General features: G+C 35.4%; 1 protein-coding gene and 1 long non-coding RNA gene across 10 annotated transcripts in view; one reads left to right on the top strand and one right to left on the bottom strand.

Annotated features, from left to right (window-relative positions):
* LOC150059682 (uncharacterized) overlaps positions 1-21179 on the bottom strand; it is a 722023-nt gene that overhangs the window by 310583 nt on the left and 390261 nt on the right. The gene's annotated exons all lie outside the window — the stretch shown is intronic.
* Ptprk (protein tyrosine phosphatase receptor type K) overlaps positions 1-21179 on the top strand; it is a 496079-nt gene that overhangs the window by 233427 nt on the left and 241473 nt on the right. For all 9 annotated transcript variants that reach the window (XM_090338157.1, XM_090338149.1, XM_090338150.1 and 6 more), the window contains exons 4-5: positions 9221-9302; positions 11134-11249. In XM_090338157.1, the coding sequence (XP_090194283.1) occupies positions 9221-9302; positions 11134-11249 (198 nt within the window). The remainder of the gene's footprint in view (positions 1-9220; positions 9303-11133; positions 11250-21179) is intronic.

Consider the following 21179-nt stretch of genomic DNA (forward strand, 5'->3'; position numbering starts at 1 on the left):
TGCATGTTTGTCTGTGTTAGAATTGGAAAGGCCTCTAAGGAAACTGCAAATGTGACACAATTTGTCCTGTGATCTCTACTTTTAGCAAGCTTCACTTTATTTTTGGTTTGTACTGAAACAGGAAAGAAGCCCACAACCCACCGCCCTCCAACCTCTGAGGGCAGTTTAGTAATGGGCAAGTAAGAAACAAAGTAGGACAGATAGTTGATCTGTAGCACTGAGTTTTTGGAGTACAGGAAGACTGAGCTCTCTATCCTTCTCATCTCTAGCATCATTGTTTCTGAAGCTGCTCTTGTTTCTCACTTTGTAGGCTTTTAGGCATTCTCCTTTATTAATTTCTGAGGAAGAACAATTTTGAAGGAAAGGGTGAATGTCTACTAATTTGTGTATACTGTAATTTCAGTCACATCTCACAGTGACTTTGTAAGATCCAAACTAGAATTTGAATGGAGGTCTGTGTGAATCAGTGTTGAGGCTATGCTGCCTAAGGTTGACAGGTGTGTGTGTGTGTGTGTGTGTGTGTGTGTGTGTGTGTGTGTGTGTGTGTGTGTGTCTGTGTGTGTGTGCTTTTGTAAATACCTTTTCTTCAAAAGTGTTTTATTGATACAGGTAATATGAATAGAATACAAAAATGTCTTGTTTATGATGTGAATAATATTTTACTTGAGTTTACATTTGGGGCTTATTTTCAGAGATGAAAAATTTATCTAGATCATTTTTTCATCAAATGATGAACCTCAGAGTCATTTTAGCACGCATCAAGAACTTTTAAAAGTCTTAAAATATACCATTGGCCATCTTTCAGAAGTACACAGTTTCAGTAATGAAGAATTAATTTGAATAAGTACAGGACTACAATGATGAACTTGGACTGTTATAACAGCTGAGAAATGATCGTTGTTAATTTCTTCATTTAGAAATTCTAGATACTTTTGGTGATTGCAGTAGAGAACACCAAATCCCTGGCCTAATCCACAGTACAGGAATTTCAATGTTTACATATTTACCTCAGTAACAAAATTCGTTAGGCTTATGTTTTATACTTTTATATAAAGGCTCTTAGGTTTTCTTTTTTTTTTAGGTCCTGATATTTTAGTTTCTGAGACCTTGGCATGTGCTTTAATCGATGTTCTGTTGCATATCAGATGAAAAGTAATATCACTCTGAAAAGGGTTTTTCTCAGATGGGTGCTTTTCATTTGTCTAACCTCCTCACTATTTTAACCATAACTCATCCTTTAAATACCTATTTTTTGTTGTTTATTATCTTGAACTATGATTTTGTGTTTCCAAGGAGTTATACTGTGTTCTCTATTAGATATATCTGCCTATTAGAAGGGTTGAAATCAGGGCCTGGGTATTGTCCGTGACCTTTTAGCTCAGTGCTAGGTCTCTACTATTTGAGTCACAGTTCCACTTCCAATGTTTTGGTTCTTAGTTGGATCTCATAGGCTTTTCAGCCTTTTGAAGATCTGAGAATACAGGTGTGAGCCACCAGCACTTTTTTTTTTTGTGCCAGTCCTGGGGCTTGAACTCAAGGCCTAACACTGTCCTTGGGCTTTCTCAAGGCTAGTGCTCTACCACTTGAGCCACAGCACCACTTCTAGCTTTTTTCTGTGTATGTGTACCAAGGAATCAAACGGAGTCTTCATGCATGCTAGGCAAATACTCTACCACTAGGCCAAACTCCCGGCCCAACCACCAACACTTTGTACAACCAAAAATTCTTGTAAGAAAATTCGTTGATGTTTTATTCAAGGATATTTGGTAACCTGAAAATAAATATTTGCAATGTAAAATCCATTTACCACTGTTATATTGCAAGAAGAACACTGGTAGGTAGGCAGGTAGGTAGATAGATAGATAGATGATTGATAGATAGATAGATAGATAGATAGATAGATAGATAGATAGATAGATGTAGATACGCATTAAAGAGATAGTATATATAAACTCTTAAGTAGCTGCTGCTGAGTTTCCTATACTATAGTCATACAAAAAGTCCATATCAGGAAACGTGAGTTTTAGTTCTGAGGCCCAAATTACTTCCTAGAGACTCTAAAATCTTTATGTAAAGTCATATGATAGTGGCTCACTCCTGTAATGTCAGTTATATTGAAGGGTAAGATTAAAAGGGTGAGAGTTTAACACCAGCCATGATTCCACCTCTAGAATAAATAGCCAAAAAAAGGGCTAGAGGCATGGCCCAGGTAGCAGAGCACCAGCTATATGAGCAGGAAGCAAGAAAATAGCCAGTATGAGACCATGAGTTCAAATTACAGTACCATCTTCTTTTCAATGAAGAAAAAAAATCACATTCAATTTTGAGAGGACTAGTTATAAAATAAAGGCCATTGTAAAGAAAATAACGGATTTTGAATTCTAATGTATGTATAAGTTGTGGTAGTACCAAGGATAGTTAAAATGTGAGACATCTAAAATCTGAGTTTAGATGAAGAATGGATTTGTGCTTGATTTTATGTATGACCTGCTTTGTATATTAAGTTAGCATATAATTAGAACCCTCCAGAATGTCTCAGTAATTCCCTGTTTACATGTCTATGTGCCTTTGTGATGTTCAGGCTTCTAGCTCCATGAGAAATGAAATAACTAAGTAACCAACAGACAAGTGATAGTAACAAGAAATTAGTGTCAGAGGGGCCCAAGGCCTTAGTCAAACTATTTTCATACTTTATTTTTGAAGATGTGAACTGTTACAGGAGTTAGCAAGCAAAGGGCCATTCAGGCAGCCTTCTGACACAGGAAAGACCCTTTCTTCCAACACTGACAGGCAAATCCTGCTTGATAAAGCAGAATTGCAAATTGATGGTGTCTGTGCCTTAGTTACAGCAGGTTAAGGACAGATACTGTTTTCATGTTGAGCTTTTGGTATCACCTATCTATCAGGTGTTAGTTTATTTTTAAGTATGAATGAAGATTAAAAAATTTACATTTGGAAAGTAATCAGACTGTAGAATTTAAATTTTGCACATATAACACACGTGCACACCCATACACTCATGCACACGCACATACACACACATACAAGTACATACATATATTTTAGAGAAGATCTGCAGCCTTTCAGGCAGAGGGAAGTAATTATTTTTTCATGATTTTTAAAATCCCTTGCTAAAATTCTTCAGAACTTTCTGAAGGGAGTGTTATTTTATTTTATTTATTTATTTTTCTTCCAGTCCTGGGCGTGAGCTTAGGGCCTGAGCACTGTCCTTGGACTTTCTCAAGGCTAGAGCTCTACCACTTGAGCTTCAGCACCATTTCCAGCTTTTTTCTATGAATGTGGTACCGAGAAATTGAACCTGGGTCTTCGTGCATGCTAGGCAAGCACGCTACCACTAGGCCAAACTCCCGGCCCCAGAGTGTTATTTTATTTTGTCAAAAACATTTTATGAGTTAGGTATAAATGATCTAAATACCTCATCCCAATTTTTCCTTGGAGAAAGCATCATTCATTAGGATCTACTGATATCACAGTGTTTTCTATGGCTCATTGGAACTCTTTCCATCCCTGACTCCTAGTAGGATTCGTGTGATTCAGTACTAATATGAGAGGAGTATGTGAAGTCACTGCCCTCAGTGTCTTTATTCTTATAGAAACAATAAAAATCAAGATTTTATTTCTGCTGGCATTATGTCCCTACAAACATATGATTTTCTTCCAACTGTCAGACACATGCAGACTCCATATTGATTCTCACGTAAGTTACAAAGTTACAGCCAGGCCCAGGGGATAGGAGAAAACTTTTTTTATTCTCTTTCTCGCTTAGTTTTTCTTTTCCCACTTAGTTGTTTTCCCCCTTTTACCCATGTCATTATCGTCCAGTATACACTAAAATCGTATTTTTCTATTTAGCATTACTTGTGTTTTGTAGTCATTTAGAGTGGATCTCGCCACTCTTTTAGGTGGCTGTCATTTGAGTACTTCCTTCAATTTCCCATCTCCAAAATTTACCACCCTTTTATTTTTTTAACCTCAGTAAGCTGCTGCTTTGTTTAAATAGATGTCACCTTGTTCTATAACTGTCTTAACTGTGCATGTATGCCTCTCACTTCCTACTCGTAAGTCCCTGTCATTTCCCTGAATGCATTTTATTAAGCTTCCTCCAACCTCATAGAAACCCAGCCTGTCATGCGATCTGAATTCAGGTATCTTGTCAATAAATAAACTTGTATTTCATCCTGATTAGATTTTTAGACATTGTCCCTGTCTTTAAACAGTTTTGGTTTCCTTATACTCTATGCGCTTTTTCTGAGCTTAAATCTGAAGACTCACCACATAGAGGGAGGTACTGAGGATTAACTCAGGGTCTCTCCTTCACTAGGCAGTAATCTGACATGGAAGCTATGCCTTGACCCTTTCTTGGCTTTATTTTGAGGTAGGGTCTTTTGTTTTTATCCGGGCTGGCCTTTGACTGGGATCCTCTTATCTGGTTCTTTCATGCAGCTGAGACCAAAGATTTTTCTTCACACCTGGCAAGGACAGGCCCAATGTTTTGAAGCTCTACCTTTTCAGTATCTTGATTTACCTGTATGAGACAAGGTGCTCAGCATTGTAATAGGTTTTCTGCTATTTCTGCCAATAAAATTCCTGCCATTACTGTCAGTGCATGCTATGATATTCCTGGAAATTCTACTTGCTTCGTATACTTGTCTTCAGTTTCTTGTCTCATTGGTGTCTCTCTTCCATGACATTTGGCTCTTTGTAAACTTCCATAACCTCTTCTGTTTATCAGTTCATAGCTAAGAATATTAAAGCCATATCACAGATCCTCTTTTAAGGTAAATCCTGCAAATTATATCACCATACATCTTTTTCTTCGTACTCTTAAAAAGTTGGTGCGCCTCGTGTTGCCTTTGATATAGATCCTATCCTGTCTCACATTAGCACATCAATTTTCTCTCCTGTACAATCAAAAATTGTCTTATCAAGTTAACATATTAATTTCTTTGCTTTACTCGTCAGCATAAGAATAAGCAGACCTAGTCTCCTGGACAGTCAGGGATATCTTCCCCTAACATGTGATACTTTCTTGTCTGCATTAAACATTTCCCACAGGATAAAATTGCCTTTGTTCTTTGGATTTGCCACATTTTCCTTTTCCTCCTCCTCTTTAATTCAACCTTACTCCATTTATTTAGTTAATAATCCAGGAATGTTGCTAGAGTAGCAAAAATTTGATGAGAATCATCACCTTCTGTATTTCAGGTAATGGACTGGTGTAAAAACAGCTTGAAAAGTAGAGCCCCTGGTCTCCAGTTCCCAGGGTGTCCTCCCGGACAGGTTAAAGTTGACATCTGCTGTGGCACCCATTGTTTTCTTCTTATGGAAAGCCTGGGTTGATCACTTGACATCAGCCATTCGATCTGACCTGAGCATTAGCCCAAGCAAGTGCTGTATAATTAAGCAGTTGAGATTTGTTTCCCCTGGTTGGACAGAAGAGCTTTACAAGGTGAGGTCTCAGTTGAAGTGGTAATGCTGATTACATCGTAGTAGTAAAGAAATCTGATCTTAGAAATTTCCTCTAGCTCTTTTTAATGATGCGAAGACAACACTTAGAAGAGAAAATGAGGTCACTACAAAAGAGAACCCCCTTTTTTTTTCTTTAATAAAGAACCAATCATCTTGCCTTCTTTTGAATCAAGGCCTAAATTTATTGTCCTGAATAAACCTCAATTTAAATGAACAAATAAGAGTGTCTTCTCAGGGGGATAGAAATCTTGTTTAAACTTACAACCCATCAGCAACAAGAGAACTTAAATGACTCTAGAAAGTAACACTAAGGTAAGCCAGGAAGTTAAAATAAATTTAACTGTGCTGACAAAGGCAAACTGAAATAATTAACAGTGGCCAACTATTATGCATATATATTGTTTATTCAGTAGAATGTAACTTTTTCATAAACAGAATTTTTTCTTTTTATTCTTTTCCTTGAACCTCTCTTTACATCAATAAAAATGTACTTTCCTAAGGTTCAGTTTACATCCTCACCTATAAACAATGCATACTCATACCAATAGTAGTTATCCATTCCCTAGGATTCCATACATTTCATCATGAAATTCGTTTTATATACACATTCTAAGGTGAGAATGTGTTCTGGAAGTCTCCCAGCTCAAATCTATGTGATTTGCTTGAGAATATGCTAATGAGAACTTGGAATAGGATGCAGATTTCTCACTGGCAAGATAGTATTCACTACCCAACAATCATCTGAGTGACATATTGAATATTTGCATTCTATTTTCCATTCGTTGCTAGTCCTTTGTCCTGTTATTAAATAATCTGGCAATTGGATTTAGTCTAAAACCATTTATGTGAAATGCAGACACATCCCCCTACATTTCTATGCTCATACATTAGCAATTGTGCTAATAGATAGCATTTTTTTTCTGAGACCTCATTCTCCTGAGCTTCAAATTAATAGAGCAACATCAGTATCATCAAGGGAAAATTGGAACTAGAAGATGTTAACAAAGAACAGAGTTTGAGCTGAGAATGTATGGAGAAAAAAAGGAATCCTAAGTTCCAACCTACTAGTTAGTTCCCTTCGTTAGTGAGTTTTATTTAGGTAGTTGTAAAGGTATTGCATGAGATAGGTGTCCATGATATTATCATTTATTCAATATGCTATATGAACAAGTGTTCTATTTGAAGTAACAGTACTTCTTATTTAAAATTTAGCATTTAGAAAGGACATTTGAAGCCCATTTTAAATGAAAGTCTTTCACACTATCCATTCTTAATGTGAAAGGCCTTCTAGGGTCCCTCATGTAAACAAGCTCTCCTAGACAGTGTGGTTCCACGCAGTTCTGGTGAGCTGTACTACTTGTTAGTTGCTTGTCCTTGATCCATTTCTTTTCTTTAAAGTGTAAATGGATATAAAACTTACCTCACTCCTACATTATCTGAATTTATGTGTGTGGGTCTATATAAACAACAATGCAAAAGCAAGTATGAAGATGAGTGCTGGCTTAGGACTCAATCTCCAATTTTTTCAGAATAAAATTCTGCTAGCCAATGTTACCTGAGATGTAATGGCTAACTCTCATCAATACTTTTAAATTTCACTTTCCCTGGACCCTCTCTCCTGTGTTTGTTATTATTCAGTATTACTTATATCATTACTTTCATTCAACAAAGCCTGTATATTATTAACCTGGAAGGCTCACTGCTTCCACTGATGACAAAGGTCATCAGTTCCTCAGTGTGTGTTGAAGCAGAATCACAGCCTGATCCAGGAAAGGCAAATATTCCCTTGGGAAGGGGGAAAATGGTTAAAGATCAGGAGGCAGTACTGGAAAGGCTCTCCCCACCCAGCATTTGTGTTCATTGCGTGCCATCATTTATCCTTTATTTTTCTTTCTGTGCTGTCTCACTCACCCATCACATTAGATTCAAATTAAGAACTTCCTGCCATCGGTGGTGTGTTGCTACCTTCTAGATTGAGTCCGTTATTTTAGAGCCATCTTTTCTCCTCCATATGTGTCTACCTAGTTACCTCTTATATGTCTCATGGTGAAATTAAATTTGACATGTCTGAAAGTATCTCTCTTCCTTTTCAAATTTGCACTACATTCTGTATCCCTGGTCCTGATGAGAGTCTTGATAAGCTCATTCACCTAGGAGCCCAAGCCAGAAATCATCTGTCCTCTCCACAGCCAACCCTTCAAAGAGTTCTAGCATGTCCCTTTGCTTAACATTTTCCTTAATACCTTGCTTTCCATCTTTTGCATGGCTACCAGCATATTGCATACCTGTTCCTTACAGATTATCTTCCCCTACCTTAGAAGTGAAATACATTTCTGTAGACCAACTTGATTATGTTATATCCATACGTGATACATCACTTCTATTCTCTTTTTCAAAATGCTTTGCAAACTGCACCAAATGTTACTTCTGTACTTCTGTGAACATTGACACTCTAAAGGCTAAATCTTGGTTTCTACTGGGATCTCACACAATATATAAAAGACATGTGAAATATGGTATTTGCATGCATAATAGCCAGCTCTGGAGCCTGGATTGTACTATGACAACTTATTTTTGTTGTTTTTTTTATTGTCTATCTTTGTTAATTTTGTTGATTTTTGTTATTGTTGAGTCAAGATATTCCTCATAAATGAAAAGATTTAGAAAAAATCATATTAAGTGAAGTAAGCCAGACTCAAAGGAACACAGGTTCGGTGGTTTCCCTCATTTGTTATAATCAGTAGAAACCTTGAGCTCTCCTAGCAGATATTTACAATAGAACAAAACCTAGATACATAAGGCATATAGAATGACACTAAATGAAAGGACCTCCAAGATAAAGAAACAAAACCCATATAATCAGTGATTGTTGTCCTTAATGTTATCTCTCATCTCTTTTGCTGTCACTTGGTTATCTCATATTGTTACATGGTTTTCCTGGTTATCTGCTATATTGTATATATGCGTATTTGGTTATTTGAAGTCAGATAGGGAAGGGAGGAAAACAAGATGTGGGGCTGGGGGAGGGGGAGGGAAATGGGGACCAAGACATGAGAAAGGGTATCAATGTATGTGAAGTAATGCACTGTCTATCTGGCAAAAATAATGTAACCCTTCTATTAATTACAATAAAAATATATGAAAAAAGATATTCCTCATCTAAGGCCTTCAATATGTACTTCTAACGTCATGCTTCTCATTGGATGCTCCAAGGCTTTGGCTGTAGTTTATTTAATTGTTCATCACTCAGTGTGCTTGTAATTCTAATAATGTATGTTTGTCTCTATTCTTAAAATCTACTACTTTATTTTATTTGATCTCTTTGGCAGTTAGCACTTATTTTTGAAAATAATACATATACCAATATCAAATAAATAATACAAATAGAAAAAAATGATGAGAAACTTTACTTTTAGAGTTAACTATTTTTTATCTCATTTCCCATTCATACTAGTAGCTGCTTCACGAAAATCTGAGCTATTTGAATTTAGTAATATAAATATTTTTTCTTTGTACAAGGTTTCCTTGTACAAGGCTGTGGATACAATGAGCCTTTCAGTTCTTTAAAGAGTTACAATTCTTAAAAGAATTCTTTAAGAATTCTTAAAAGAATTTAAAGAAGTAAAAAAAAAATCAAATTTACATTTTATGTGTACAATAGCTGTCTTCTTACTACTATGGCCGTCCTGCAAAATTGCTATTGTAAATGTTTCTTGTTTCTTCCCAACAGGTAATATTTGAAGCTGAAGTGTCAGGAGGGAGAAGTGGTTATATTGCCATTGATGACATCCAAGTTCTGAGTTATCCTTGTGGTAGGTTGTGATTCTCATTTGTTTTTTTTTTTTTTTTTCTCCTGTGTTCTTTCAACATATGTCTTTCATCAGCAATGACTGTTGATTGTTTAGGATGTGGTGATTGTTCTCCTTTTAATTACTGCTAGTCCTAGCTTTTTCTTCTTTTGAAAAGAAGACAGACATATTTTTCGAATCCCCATTCCAGTATTTTTTTCCAGATTTGTATCTAAATATTAAAGGGTGGTTGTAAATGACTTTGTTTCTGCAAACATAAATGCAAAGACGACTCTCAGTTGGAAGTCACATCACTTCAGTATTATCCAAATGTGTAGGAAAATTAAAAAAATAAACAAAACCTGGCTGAATTATTTGAACTGCTGATTTCAAGATCAGGCACAACAGAATTAATTTACCTTGTTCTTAGGGCTGTCTTTTATTTTGATGTAATAGTGAAAAATGTCTGGTTAGTTGACATTAAAGAAGTAAGTTGACAAAACAGATGCCTATTTACTAATCTAAATGGCTTATGAATGATGTTAGAAACATATAGATTGGTTTTTAGATCATATATCTTTGTTTAAATCAAATTATTCAAAAGAAAATTAATTATAGTATACACTTAGAGGAGCTTAAGTGTAATGAGACATAGCTTCAGATTTTTCTTGTTATGTCGCAGCAGCAGCCATGAAACCCATGTACACTGGATCTCCTCTGTGTAATAATCCTTTCTGGTATCTCCATCTCTAACTCATTATAAACATGATGCACAGGGGACCCCATATAAATGATCAAGTTTTGTGTCCCAGCTGGCTAGTTGTCATCCTCTAGTGCATCAGAATCCCCTATAGAGAATGGTAAGTCAGAATAGGCTTGGGTTCTCCCCTGAATTTGACTCATTAATTCTGAATTGGGACCAGAAAATTTACATTTCCAGTCTATTTCCAGATGCTGCGGATGCTACTGATGTATGGATTTCTTCTTTGCGAATGATGTTTCTGCTATTTATTTTAGCTCAAACATTGGTTCCCCCCCTGAGCTCTTAGTAAAGTTAAGGCCCTAAAGAAAGATGTACCCTCCAGACAAAGGTCAGTTATATTGTCCATATTGTATGTGCTTTGTTAGAAGAGAACAAAATATTCACTCAAAGTTCAGGTTGGATTAGTAAATTTTTTCCGTCTATATGACAAAAACTGTGTGTGTTTCTGTACACTGTTCATGTTCAATTCTTAAATGATAGATGGACAAAGAAAGGCTTCATGAATAGGAAATTGTGAATTGGCTATAACAATGTCACTTGTTCCCTGATAGGGTTTTCTAAGAGTTCATCGTTTATTCACAGTCTTCACTTTTTCTGTTTATGTTTTCTGGAAATGAAACGTACCAATGGAATTTCAGTTTCAGAAGGCAATTGCAAGACTCAGTTGATAATCATAACTCATAGACATTGAATACAATCATCTTTTCATTTATTTAATATTTCTTTTTGATACTGTTCTTATGATTATAAAAATAGGAAGTTGATTTAACAGGTAAGCAGTTTTCTGTTTTTGAAAACTATAAAAACATCCCCCTTTTCTTAGAAAATGGGAGTTTTTGAAGAAAGGGAAGGAAGAAGGAATGAAGGCAGGGGATGTAGTTACTTGAATCATAGATAACAATAACTACTAAATTGGAATTATATGTTCTAGGCTTTACGGTGGTCAGTATTTACCAATTGTTATGTTTTTCTCTCATACATCATTTCTCTTTGTTCTCTTTTTCTTATTTTGTCTCACAACCTTACAATCTACTTGTTGCAAACAAGTAACATGAAATATTATTTTCACATTATGTTTTTCTACATTTACAGATAAATCTCCTCATTTTCTCCGCCTGGGGGATGTAGAAGTTAATGCAGGACAAAATGCAACATTTCAGTGCATTGCTACAGGGAGAGATGCTGTGCACAACAAATTATGGCTTCAGGTAAGATCCAACCAGCACCTGAACTGAAGAATTTATGGGTGCCTTTTTCAAAAAAAAAATAGCACTGGTCTTTGTGTGTGTGTGTGTGTGTGTGTGTGTGTGTGTGTGTGTGTGTGTGTAAGTGGGATAGACTATGTGAGGTCAGTATCTCACTTTCTAATGAAATATGAATAAAATATGAGAGCACATAGTCAATGATTGCATTGGTCTCTAGTAAAATCGAATGATTCTCTGATGCTTCCTTCAAACTGTAAGGAAAAAAAATCTGTAGATCCAAAATTGGAGTGAAAAATGAAAATTTGCTAATTGAGTAATTCTTGGAAAATAAGAAATAAGAGTATAGTAGTTAATTCTTGGAAAATAACTAATAAAAATATAGTATATACTTAAGAATTATCTTTATCTGTGAAAGTATTCAAAAATATTTTAAGTAACTCTTAGTATTATTTCAGGAGATTTCAATTGGCAGAGTGCCAATTAAAATTTTGTTTAGCTTTTTTTTTTCCATAGCAGGGATAATTGCTGATCTATAGTTAAGACATCTGCCTTAAATATATTTAACTTTTAATAGATCTGTATTTGCCAGTGACAATTTAACATACATGAAAGAATGTAAATGACACATATAAATAGCTTCAAAAGAATCAGATGGGGAAAATCCCAACTCTGTACAGCAAGAAATATTTGTTTTCCTCCAGAGAAATTAATGAAAATCTTCTGTCAAACCTGAAGTACTGAGGGGAGGGTGGAGCTTAGGGAAACTCAATAAAGGAGATGGGACCAGGGTCAGGCGGTGGTTGAACTAACTAACATTGAAAGCTAGATGATATCTAAGTAATCATTCTCCTAAACATTATTATTGCATCTGCATAAGGAAAAGGATTTAATTAGTTTTGTTTTTTTTTGTTTTTGTTTTCTTTAATGGGGCTTGGACTCAAGGCCTGGGATGTCCTGACCTTTTATGATGAAGGCTAGGGATTTGAGCTACAGTGCCACTTTTGGTTTTCTGGTGGTTAATTGGAGTTTCAAAGACTCTCCTGCCCTGGCTGGATTGGAAGTAAAATCCTCAGATCTCAGCTTCCTATAGTTAGGATCAGAGTTGTGAGCCATTAGCACTTTGCACTTGTGACAGTGCCAATCTGGATCTTACAGAAGAATCTGTGTATGCTTACCTTAGTTTCTTCAATGTGGACATCGGGATTTGTTTCACTATATTTCTTGGGGAAGGAGAGAATCTTGTGCAGGTATTTTTTTCATATATTTTTTATTGTAACTAATAGAAGGGTTACATTATATACGCCAGATAGAAGGTGCATTAATTCACATACATTGATACCTTTTCTCATGTCTTGGTCCCCATTTCCCTCCCCCCCGCCACTCTGACCCCTCATCTTGTTTTCCCCCCTTCCCTATCCAATTTCAAATAACCAAATACAAATATAACCAATATATCAGATAACAAAGTGAGATACTGTAATAATATAAGATAACCAAAGGATAGCAAAAGAGATGAGAGATAACATAGTACATTAAGGACAACAATCACTCATATGGCTTTTGTTTCTATATCCTAGAAGTCCTTTCATTTAGCGTCATACTGTATGGCCTTATGTATCTAGGTTTTGCTCTATTTTGTGCAGGTATTTTGGATTGAAGTTATAATATATGATTATAGAAAACACTCTTACTATACTGTTTGGTAGACTAGGTGTTATATGTGTGTTACCTAGTTTCATCAGGATAGTATAATTAATACACTTACTGTTTTGTATTAAATTGTTTTCATCATTTTGTGACTTATAAATAGCTTCCAAAGAATCAGGGAAAAATCTCCCTATCAAGCAAGGATTATTCACTTTTCTTCAGAGGACATAACAAAAGTCTGTTAATCCTGAAGCAATGTGGGTGGGCAGAACTTAAGGAAACTGAGTCAAGGAGATTAGATCTAGGTTAGATGGCTATTGAACTAAACATTTAAGGTTATGAGAATACTATCTCTCTTGCCCAAATTTACAAAGCAAAGCTTTGTTCTCATTATGCTAATTTCCCCTACAGATATTGAAATATATGCTAATTTTTGCGTACTGTACACATACTGATAGTTATATCACGTCATTGTAAAGTCCTTTTTTTAAAAAAAAAGATCTTTTCTCTGTCCTTAATGTACTATGTTATCTCTCATCTCTTTTGCTGTCCCTTGGTTATCTCATATTGTTACAGTATTTCACCTTGTTATCTGATATATTGTATATATGCATATTTGGTTATTTGAAATCGGATAGGGAAAGGGGGAAAACAAGATGAGTGGTGGGGGTGGGGGAGGGAAATGGGGACTAAGACATGAGAAAGGATATCAATGTTTGTGAAGTAATGCACCTTGCACCTTCTATCTGGTGAATATAATGTAACCCTTCTATTAAGTACAATAAAAATATATGGAAAAAAGAAATCTTTTCTCTCTTGGCCAATGCAAATGGCTTAAAATGTGATTTAAATTTTATTTTCTAGTTATTCAAATTCTTATTTTTTTCATCTGAATAAAAATATCAGTCAGTATTTGGCTTTAGTTGTGAGCCATCTAATTTTTTTCTTAGGGACAAGGCTCTGTAGTCTGGCATTGTAGCTTCAAACTCCTGAATTTAACATGGTAATGAAATAAAAAGGGTTTTGTGTCCACAGATACCAGCTGTCTTGTGGCAACACAGACATTCTGGACTGTCCTGGCTGAGTAGGTTGCAGTCATAATACTGTTCATTCTTTTACTTTTTATCTTATTTTGTACATTGTCTCATTTATTATAGTTCCTTATTTTTTCCTTCTGTTTTTCATAGAGAGAATGCACTCAGTTCTACTCTCTCCCCCTTTTTCACTTTGCATCCTTCACAGAGGTGAACTGTGTATGTGGTTTTCATGTCAACATGACCATTTACACAGGTTTCAGCAGTATATATGTATCTCATTTATCAACAAGGCATTCTATCTTTTACTCTACTACCATGTAAACTACTTTAATTTACCTTTTCAAATCAGTGTTTTCATATTCAAGATGTCAGAATACATTTAATCACTTACCATGGGGGTATTTGCAAGTTCACAAAAAAAAGACTTCTTGTGATGATATCATGTTACAATCAACCATATAAGACCAGTATTCATATATATGACTGTAACATAAAACGACCCTTATTTTAAAAAAATGTATTCATCTTAGGTTGAAATAATGAAAGAAATATTTTACCCAGAAAGAATTCTGATTACATGGTCTCTCAGCTAACCCAAACACATAGATGTCAAGTTATTTTCATTTAGGATTGCGACCAACCTCATATAGTTCATCAGACCCAGTTCTTAATTCTAACCTTAATTCTAACCCTTCTATCCTAATTAAGGACAGTGAGTTTAGAGATTTTGTTAAACTGTTGTGGCCTTTTATTTCTTTATCTATAAAAAGATATAATTTGATAGAGACTAAAATTCCTTCTGGCTGTCAGATACTATATTAGGATTTTATATTATTTTTGATGACCTGAATGTGACCTTGATAACCTCCTTTGTTTGATGGAATAATGTAAAATTTTTTCTGTTATTAGTTTTGTATGGGAAAAGAATGGTGTCTTAAATTAACTTTCACTGTGAGAACAAGCGCTGAGAATACCTGTGGAGAGTATTGAGAATGGATGAACTTGAAGCAACTCAATGAAAGGTCACTGCATTCTATCACAGAAGTAATGGAATAATAGAGTAGCTATTACACCTGCATGGTCAGGTGAAATCATAAATGGCAACCAACTTTCCTTTTAAGTCCTTCAAATAACATAGGTATGTTGTGTTTAGCTTCACTCGCTAAAATGCTGTATAAATATAGAATTAAGTAGCAAGCTTCCAAAGCTGCCTATTTTCTATTATAACCCCCCCCCCAAAAAGAAAGAAAACTATATGAGATAGGTTAAGTAAAATAGCTAAACATATTTGTTATTTTAAGACTTTGCATTTTTTTGTACTGGGGATATGGAAATATGTTTAAGGACTAACTCCATTCCTTTATTTTTTTGTTATGGTTCATATTTCAAAAACTTTGTTGTCTAAAATTAGTTGGCAGTTTGGTAAATTGAGAAGGGGAGAGAAATTAAAGTGACTTATGATAAAGTTATTGTTTTCATTTCCAAATTACTATTGCTTCATAAAGCTCAAAGAAGTATACATCTATTCATAAATACTTAAGTAATACCTTTTTGCCCTTAATTATTTATAAAATTTGTCATATAAGCATATATTTCAGGTCTTGAAAATTTCAGAATTAAGTTTTATTGTGTTCCTAAAGACTTCAAAGCTAGAAAAATTTGTAATTTATGACTAAGGACTTAAAATGAAATTGAGATTATACAAAATAGGATCACAAATTAAATTCAACATAAAACATGTACTGAAATAATATATTAGACAATTGCCTGATAATTTTCATGCATGTAAAATGACTATTAGGTTGACTACATGTAGAAATGATAGTTTATATTTTTGTTATTGTATCTTAACACAGAACAGTTCAAATGATGGTAGAGTAAATGATGAATTTTGAAGCCAGGACCAGTGGCTCATAGCTGTGATCCTAGCTACTCTGGAGGCTGATATCTGAAGCTTATGTTTCAAAACCATCCAAGGCAGGAATGTCCATGAGACCCTTATCTCCATTTAATCACAGAAAAACTGTAAGTGGCACTGTGGCTCAAATGTTATGGTGCCAGCCTTGAGCAAAAGAGATCAGGGATAGCACCTGAACCCCATGACTGGGAAAAAATTTTAAAAAGGAATAGAAAAAGAAAAGAATTTTGAAGCATATAATACAATGCAGCATTTCCACTCCTAGGTATTTACTTAGGAAAATTGAAGACATATGCCCCATGAAAAGACTTGTACAAGAATGCTCATAACCTGCTTATTTATAACAATTAATGAAGAAACCTTCATGTCCAATAATAGAAGGATGCATAACATTTGAACATTCAACCTGGGGTATGCCTTTTATGTGTAAAAGGGAATGAACTACTGGTTCATAGAATGTATATATGAACTTTAGCATCTAATATCTTACACAATTCCATTTATAATAATTTTCAGGAGAAACAACTGAAATCAAACTAGTGATTGCTGGCTTGATTTAAGAGTTGGACTAGAAGTAGGAATGGGGATATTTTCTGAGGGTAATGTTAATACCACAACTTGATTGAATATTGGGTTCTATGGGTGACTGACATACAACAAATATTAACACCAGCCTAATTCACTGAATAAACATTTTATATAAATAATGGGTGACTGACATACAACAAATATTAACACCAGCCTAATTCACTGAATAAACATTTTATATAAATAAACTCAAACAAGGACAACCTCAAGGTAATGGTTCTTTCTTTTTTCAACTAGCCAATGTAATGGCATATTGACTAATCTCTATAGATGGTAGTAGGCCACATGACACATTTTGTCAACTCTCCTTTATATGGATATACTAATCAACCTAGTAGGTGGCGCTAACCTGCTAACATTACATGCTTCTTTGGCTATCTTGTCCTTTCATAGGGTTTTAGTTCATGTCAAAAATAATTTGTAATCATTTGTTTCAATTAAAATGGAGAAGAAATCTTGCTCAGTTTGTTCTAAGAACACCCTTTAACTGGAGGATGAAAAGAAATTGGAATGGGTTTCACTGTAACAAATAAATTAGCATTTTGTTCAGGAAGGTCCAGTGTAAGTGGACCATCTACATGGCAAACCAAATAAAACCCATTCCTAGAACATCTGTCAGACCATATGTTTTGGCCTCAGGTTCAGCAGAGAAACTAAAATGGTAATGACTCCATCCATCATTGCAGAGCCTGGCAGACATGCATCACTGAACTGGGCAGAGAAATTCAACAGTAGAGTTATTGAAAGTGGGAAACTGTGTGGATAGGTTTGGTGGCACCATTTGTTTTGGTGAATTAAAATGAGACTGTTTAAAGTATGACTGGTAATCCTATGCAGATTGCCCTCAAAGCTCTGGCAATTGGGCCAGTCTGTCAGCCATCGCCGCAGGTGCTGGCCTGGTGCCGCCTCTGTGGGCCTGCCAAAACAGGAAAGTCAGCCACCACTTTGCCCTTGGTGAGTGTCGTCACTGCTAATGTGGTGTGATACAGCTGGTTTCTCAGCCAAGGGAAATGTCATTCCTTATGGAGCAACAGATAATTTAAGCGATGGCTTGAGAGTAATAATAGGAGAGTGAAATTAGTAAAATGAGATGCAGATTGCTCGGGAAAAAAAAAAACAGCTAGAGAGAAACTGACCTTTTTGAGTGCCAACCCTTGCCAGATGAGGGTCAACAAAAGTAGCTGATCTGAAACTGCCCCCCAAATGGTATATTTTACCTGCACAGGCAAATGCCATACTTAGCCTCATTCCTATACAGCATGTCATCAAATAGTAATGGAAATTTTATGGTAGACAAGTTTTTGTAAACAAATTGGAGAGGAATTGTTCACAATTCACCTGATTAAATGTTAATATGTGATCTGCTTACATTAGTACTTCTTACATTAGAAAGAAATACAATATTTCAAAACTTTCTCACCACCAGGACTTTGTCAAAAGTTTTGACAGTTGTAGGTAATTAGAGATTGTCTAATATCACTCTGAGATACTAAAGTAACAAAGGCAGCATTTAATCTCTAGCACACAAAGTGAACATAAAGAATGGGATTTCACTTTGGCTTAAGGTATTTGTTGCACAAACATACCTTGTGGAAGGTGAGTATGTAGATAGCTGTGCTGGGAGGTAATAACATGACACTCTGAGAATGTCCAAACATAGTGCAGATAAACATTTGCCAGAGATGTATTAGATCAGTTAGGCCCTCATCTGAATGCTTTGCAAAATCACTTTACCTCGAAGGAATTATCCTATAACCAAGTAAGCATGTCTTTTGGAAGCAAGGTGTTCAAAGTGAGCAAACACAAAGGCGCATGCCTATGACCATATAAAATAATATTCCTTGGAATTAACTCTAGAAAATGAAAATGAATTTTTTTCCTTGTTATTTTTCTTTTTTGTCATTCCCTTTTGTTTGTTTGTTTAACTTTCTTTGGAAGGGTAAGGAGGGGATCCAGAAATGAAGGGACAAAGAGTGACTAGTGGTACTAACAAGACACTGTGTTAAAAATGAACTATAAAATTTGAGGATTGGAAAGTGAAAGAAAAACTGAGAGTGAGGGATGGAGTGACATTGGCCAAAAAAAGAAATGTACTTATTACCTAGCGTGTGGAAATGATAACCCCACTGTATATCTATATAATAGCATTAAAAAAAATAAGACTATGTGCTGGAGGTTCACGCCTCTAAATCCTAGCTACTTGGAGGATAATATGTGAGGATCAAGGTTTGAATCCAGTCTAGGTAAAAAAGACCCTATGATACTCTTATCTCCAATTAATCATTCAAAATCTGGAAGAGGACCTGAGGCTCAAGTGATAGAAAGTTAGCCTAAAGGAGCTCAAGGACAGCATCCAAGCCCAGAGTTCATACCACAGGACTAGCTAGCTAGCTAAATAAATAAAAAATTAAAGCAAAACAAGCAAAGAAAGTTTAACAAACACAGAGAATGCAAGCCATCTTACTAATCTCAGGATTGAAATAGAGCTGCAAAGAAATGTTCTTTCTCTTCTTATTCAAGGCTAAGACACAGACCTTCCATAGCTTTGGTTCACTGGGTGGCAGATATTATGTCCTCTAGGGTCTTTGGAAAGCTATGTATGGCCTAACTAGAAGCATACTACCACAAACTGTTCACTAGTGGAAGATGCTAGAAGGAGGTGCTAGCTACTAAGCACTGTAGGAGCACTTACTGGTAAGGGAAGGAGAAAACCAATAAGATGAAGGTTAGAAACATGGACTACGATTCTGTGAAATCATGAGTAATTGATGGATCACTTGACATTGACATAGGACCTGAATAAACAAAGATGTTAAGAGGGTATGATTTTTTGCGGCAGATTTGAATCACAGGAAGCATGTAAGTGTCTGTCTGTGTGGTGTAAGATGGGAGTGCAACAAGAGGATCTTCTTGAAGTGAAGAAGAGGGAGGGGTCTGGATCATGGAGGTAACTGCAACTGGCTGTGTTGTCAGTATTGATGTCAGTTAATCAGGGCTTTCTGTTGGACAGTGAAAAGATACTGCATGGGAGGTGCTAGGCTTAAAGAAGACAAAGGGATTTTACTCTGCTTGGTACAAAGTTGACAGAATCTATGATGTTAGAATGAAATCAGAACAATTTTCTAAATTTCCTCTAAGTCAACTTTTTTCCTCTTTTTTTTTTTTTTTAAAGTATTCAATGAATTTGTTTTCTTATTTTCAGTGTAGGACCTAATTCATCTATTCGAATCACTGTGCATGTTTTTTTCTTTTTTAAAAAATCTTTTTTCTACTTTCATAATAGCATATAAGTGATCCTAAGTAGGAGTGAAAGATGAGGCATTCTGATGCCTTTTGACTGTTTTTTATCTTAATATATGCCTTCAATTTGAAGCTTGTGGTTAACTTAAATTTCTAGGCATTCCCGATACCACTAAGGAGAATGAAGTGATCAGAGCATGATTGATATGGCCAGTATTTGATGCTTCAGTTCCTATGGCCAACAGATCAGGGTTCTGAAGTGATCAAACTTTGTTTTTATTCTGTCCTGACTTCTTGTAATTTGCCCTATATTTAGATTGACAGATAAGTACTGGCTTGCTATTTGATTCTAATTTTCCCAGCTTATCTTTTCATTAAGCTGTAGTGATGTTTCCACATACATCCTGGTTTACAATTAATTCTGTTCCAATTAAAGGACCATATTCTATCTCTAGTTAGTACCTGTTGCTCTTGTCAGGCTTGGTTTTGCTGGGGCTATGGGATCTTTGAAGTCCCTGCATTGTACTCTTCATTCCTGGATTTATATAAAGTATTTTCTTTATTGGACTAGACATAAAACCACTTACAATCTGCCATGAATTGTAAGGTTAATCTTTTACTTTCTAGTGCGTATTATCTGGTGAGCACCACAAAGTTCAACACTTAATTTTTTAGGGTTGTTAAATATTTCTGAGCTAGTTGGGTTGCTATTCTGTAGCTTTCTATATAGAGAGTTCAATGTGTTACCCTCATAGTATGTTATTTTATTTTTTAATAATTTGTAAATTCTGAATTAATGTCTACACCTTGCAAACATGATTTTAAACAAATAATATGTGGCATATTCTTTACCTGCCTTATCTATCCCTAGAGCATGACTCTTACAGATTGAAAATCATATATGCTACATGTTTTCTCATATCATTATCTGTAAATAATGACTTACTGCTTTCCCTGAGCCTGAGTGCTGAGTAGAATTGTCCTGTTAGTGTGTTTTTGGAATGCAAGACATCAGACACAACAAGACTTTCCTAAAATCAGTGAGCTCCTAAAATTGGTATTAAAACATGGAGATTAGGCAAAGACCAGAGTTCTTCCTTATGATAAACAGATGGATAAACAGATCTAATTGACATAAAACCATTTTATTATACAGTAGAACATAGATAATGGGAGGAAACTAAGACTATTGTGATGCAATGAGTTTTTATAGAACAAATGCTATTTAGTTCAAGAAAGAAATGTTATGTACTGGGGGACCTAGGGTTTTTGCTGTGTAGTTTACCACAGCCTTTAGTTTGGTAAGCTAATGGTAATATCCTCTTTATTACAATATATCTGCCTACTTCTCTGTATTTTCTGCCAATTGGAACCTGGGAACAAGTTTGATCCCTTGGCAAGATCATAAGTGATACTTGGTATAATTACATATGGCACAAAAATGTTTCTTCTTTCTTTATGGATCTGCACAGCTGCTGATGTTAAATGCCTGTATTCTTTCCT

The sequence above is a fragment of the Megascapheus bottae genome, chromosome 8 (assembly GCF_031878675.1).
Source record: "Megascapheus bottae isolate mThoBot1 chromosome 8, mThoBot2.hap1, whole genome shotgun sequence".
Taxonomy (NCBI): domain Eukaryota; kingdom Metazoa; phylum Chordata; class Mammalia; order Rodentia; family Geomyidae; genus Megascapheus; species Megascapheus bottae.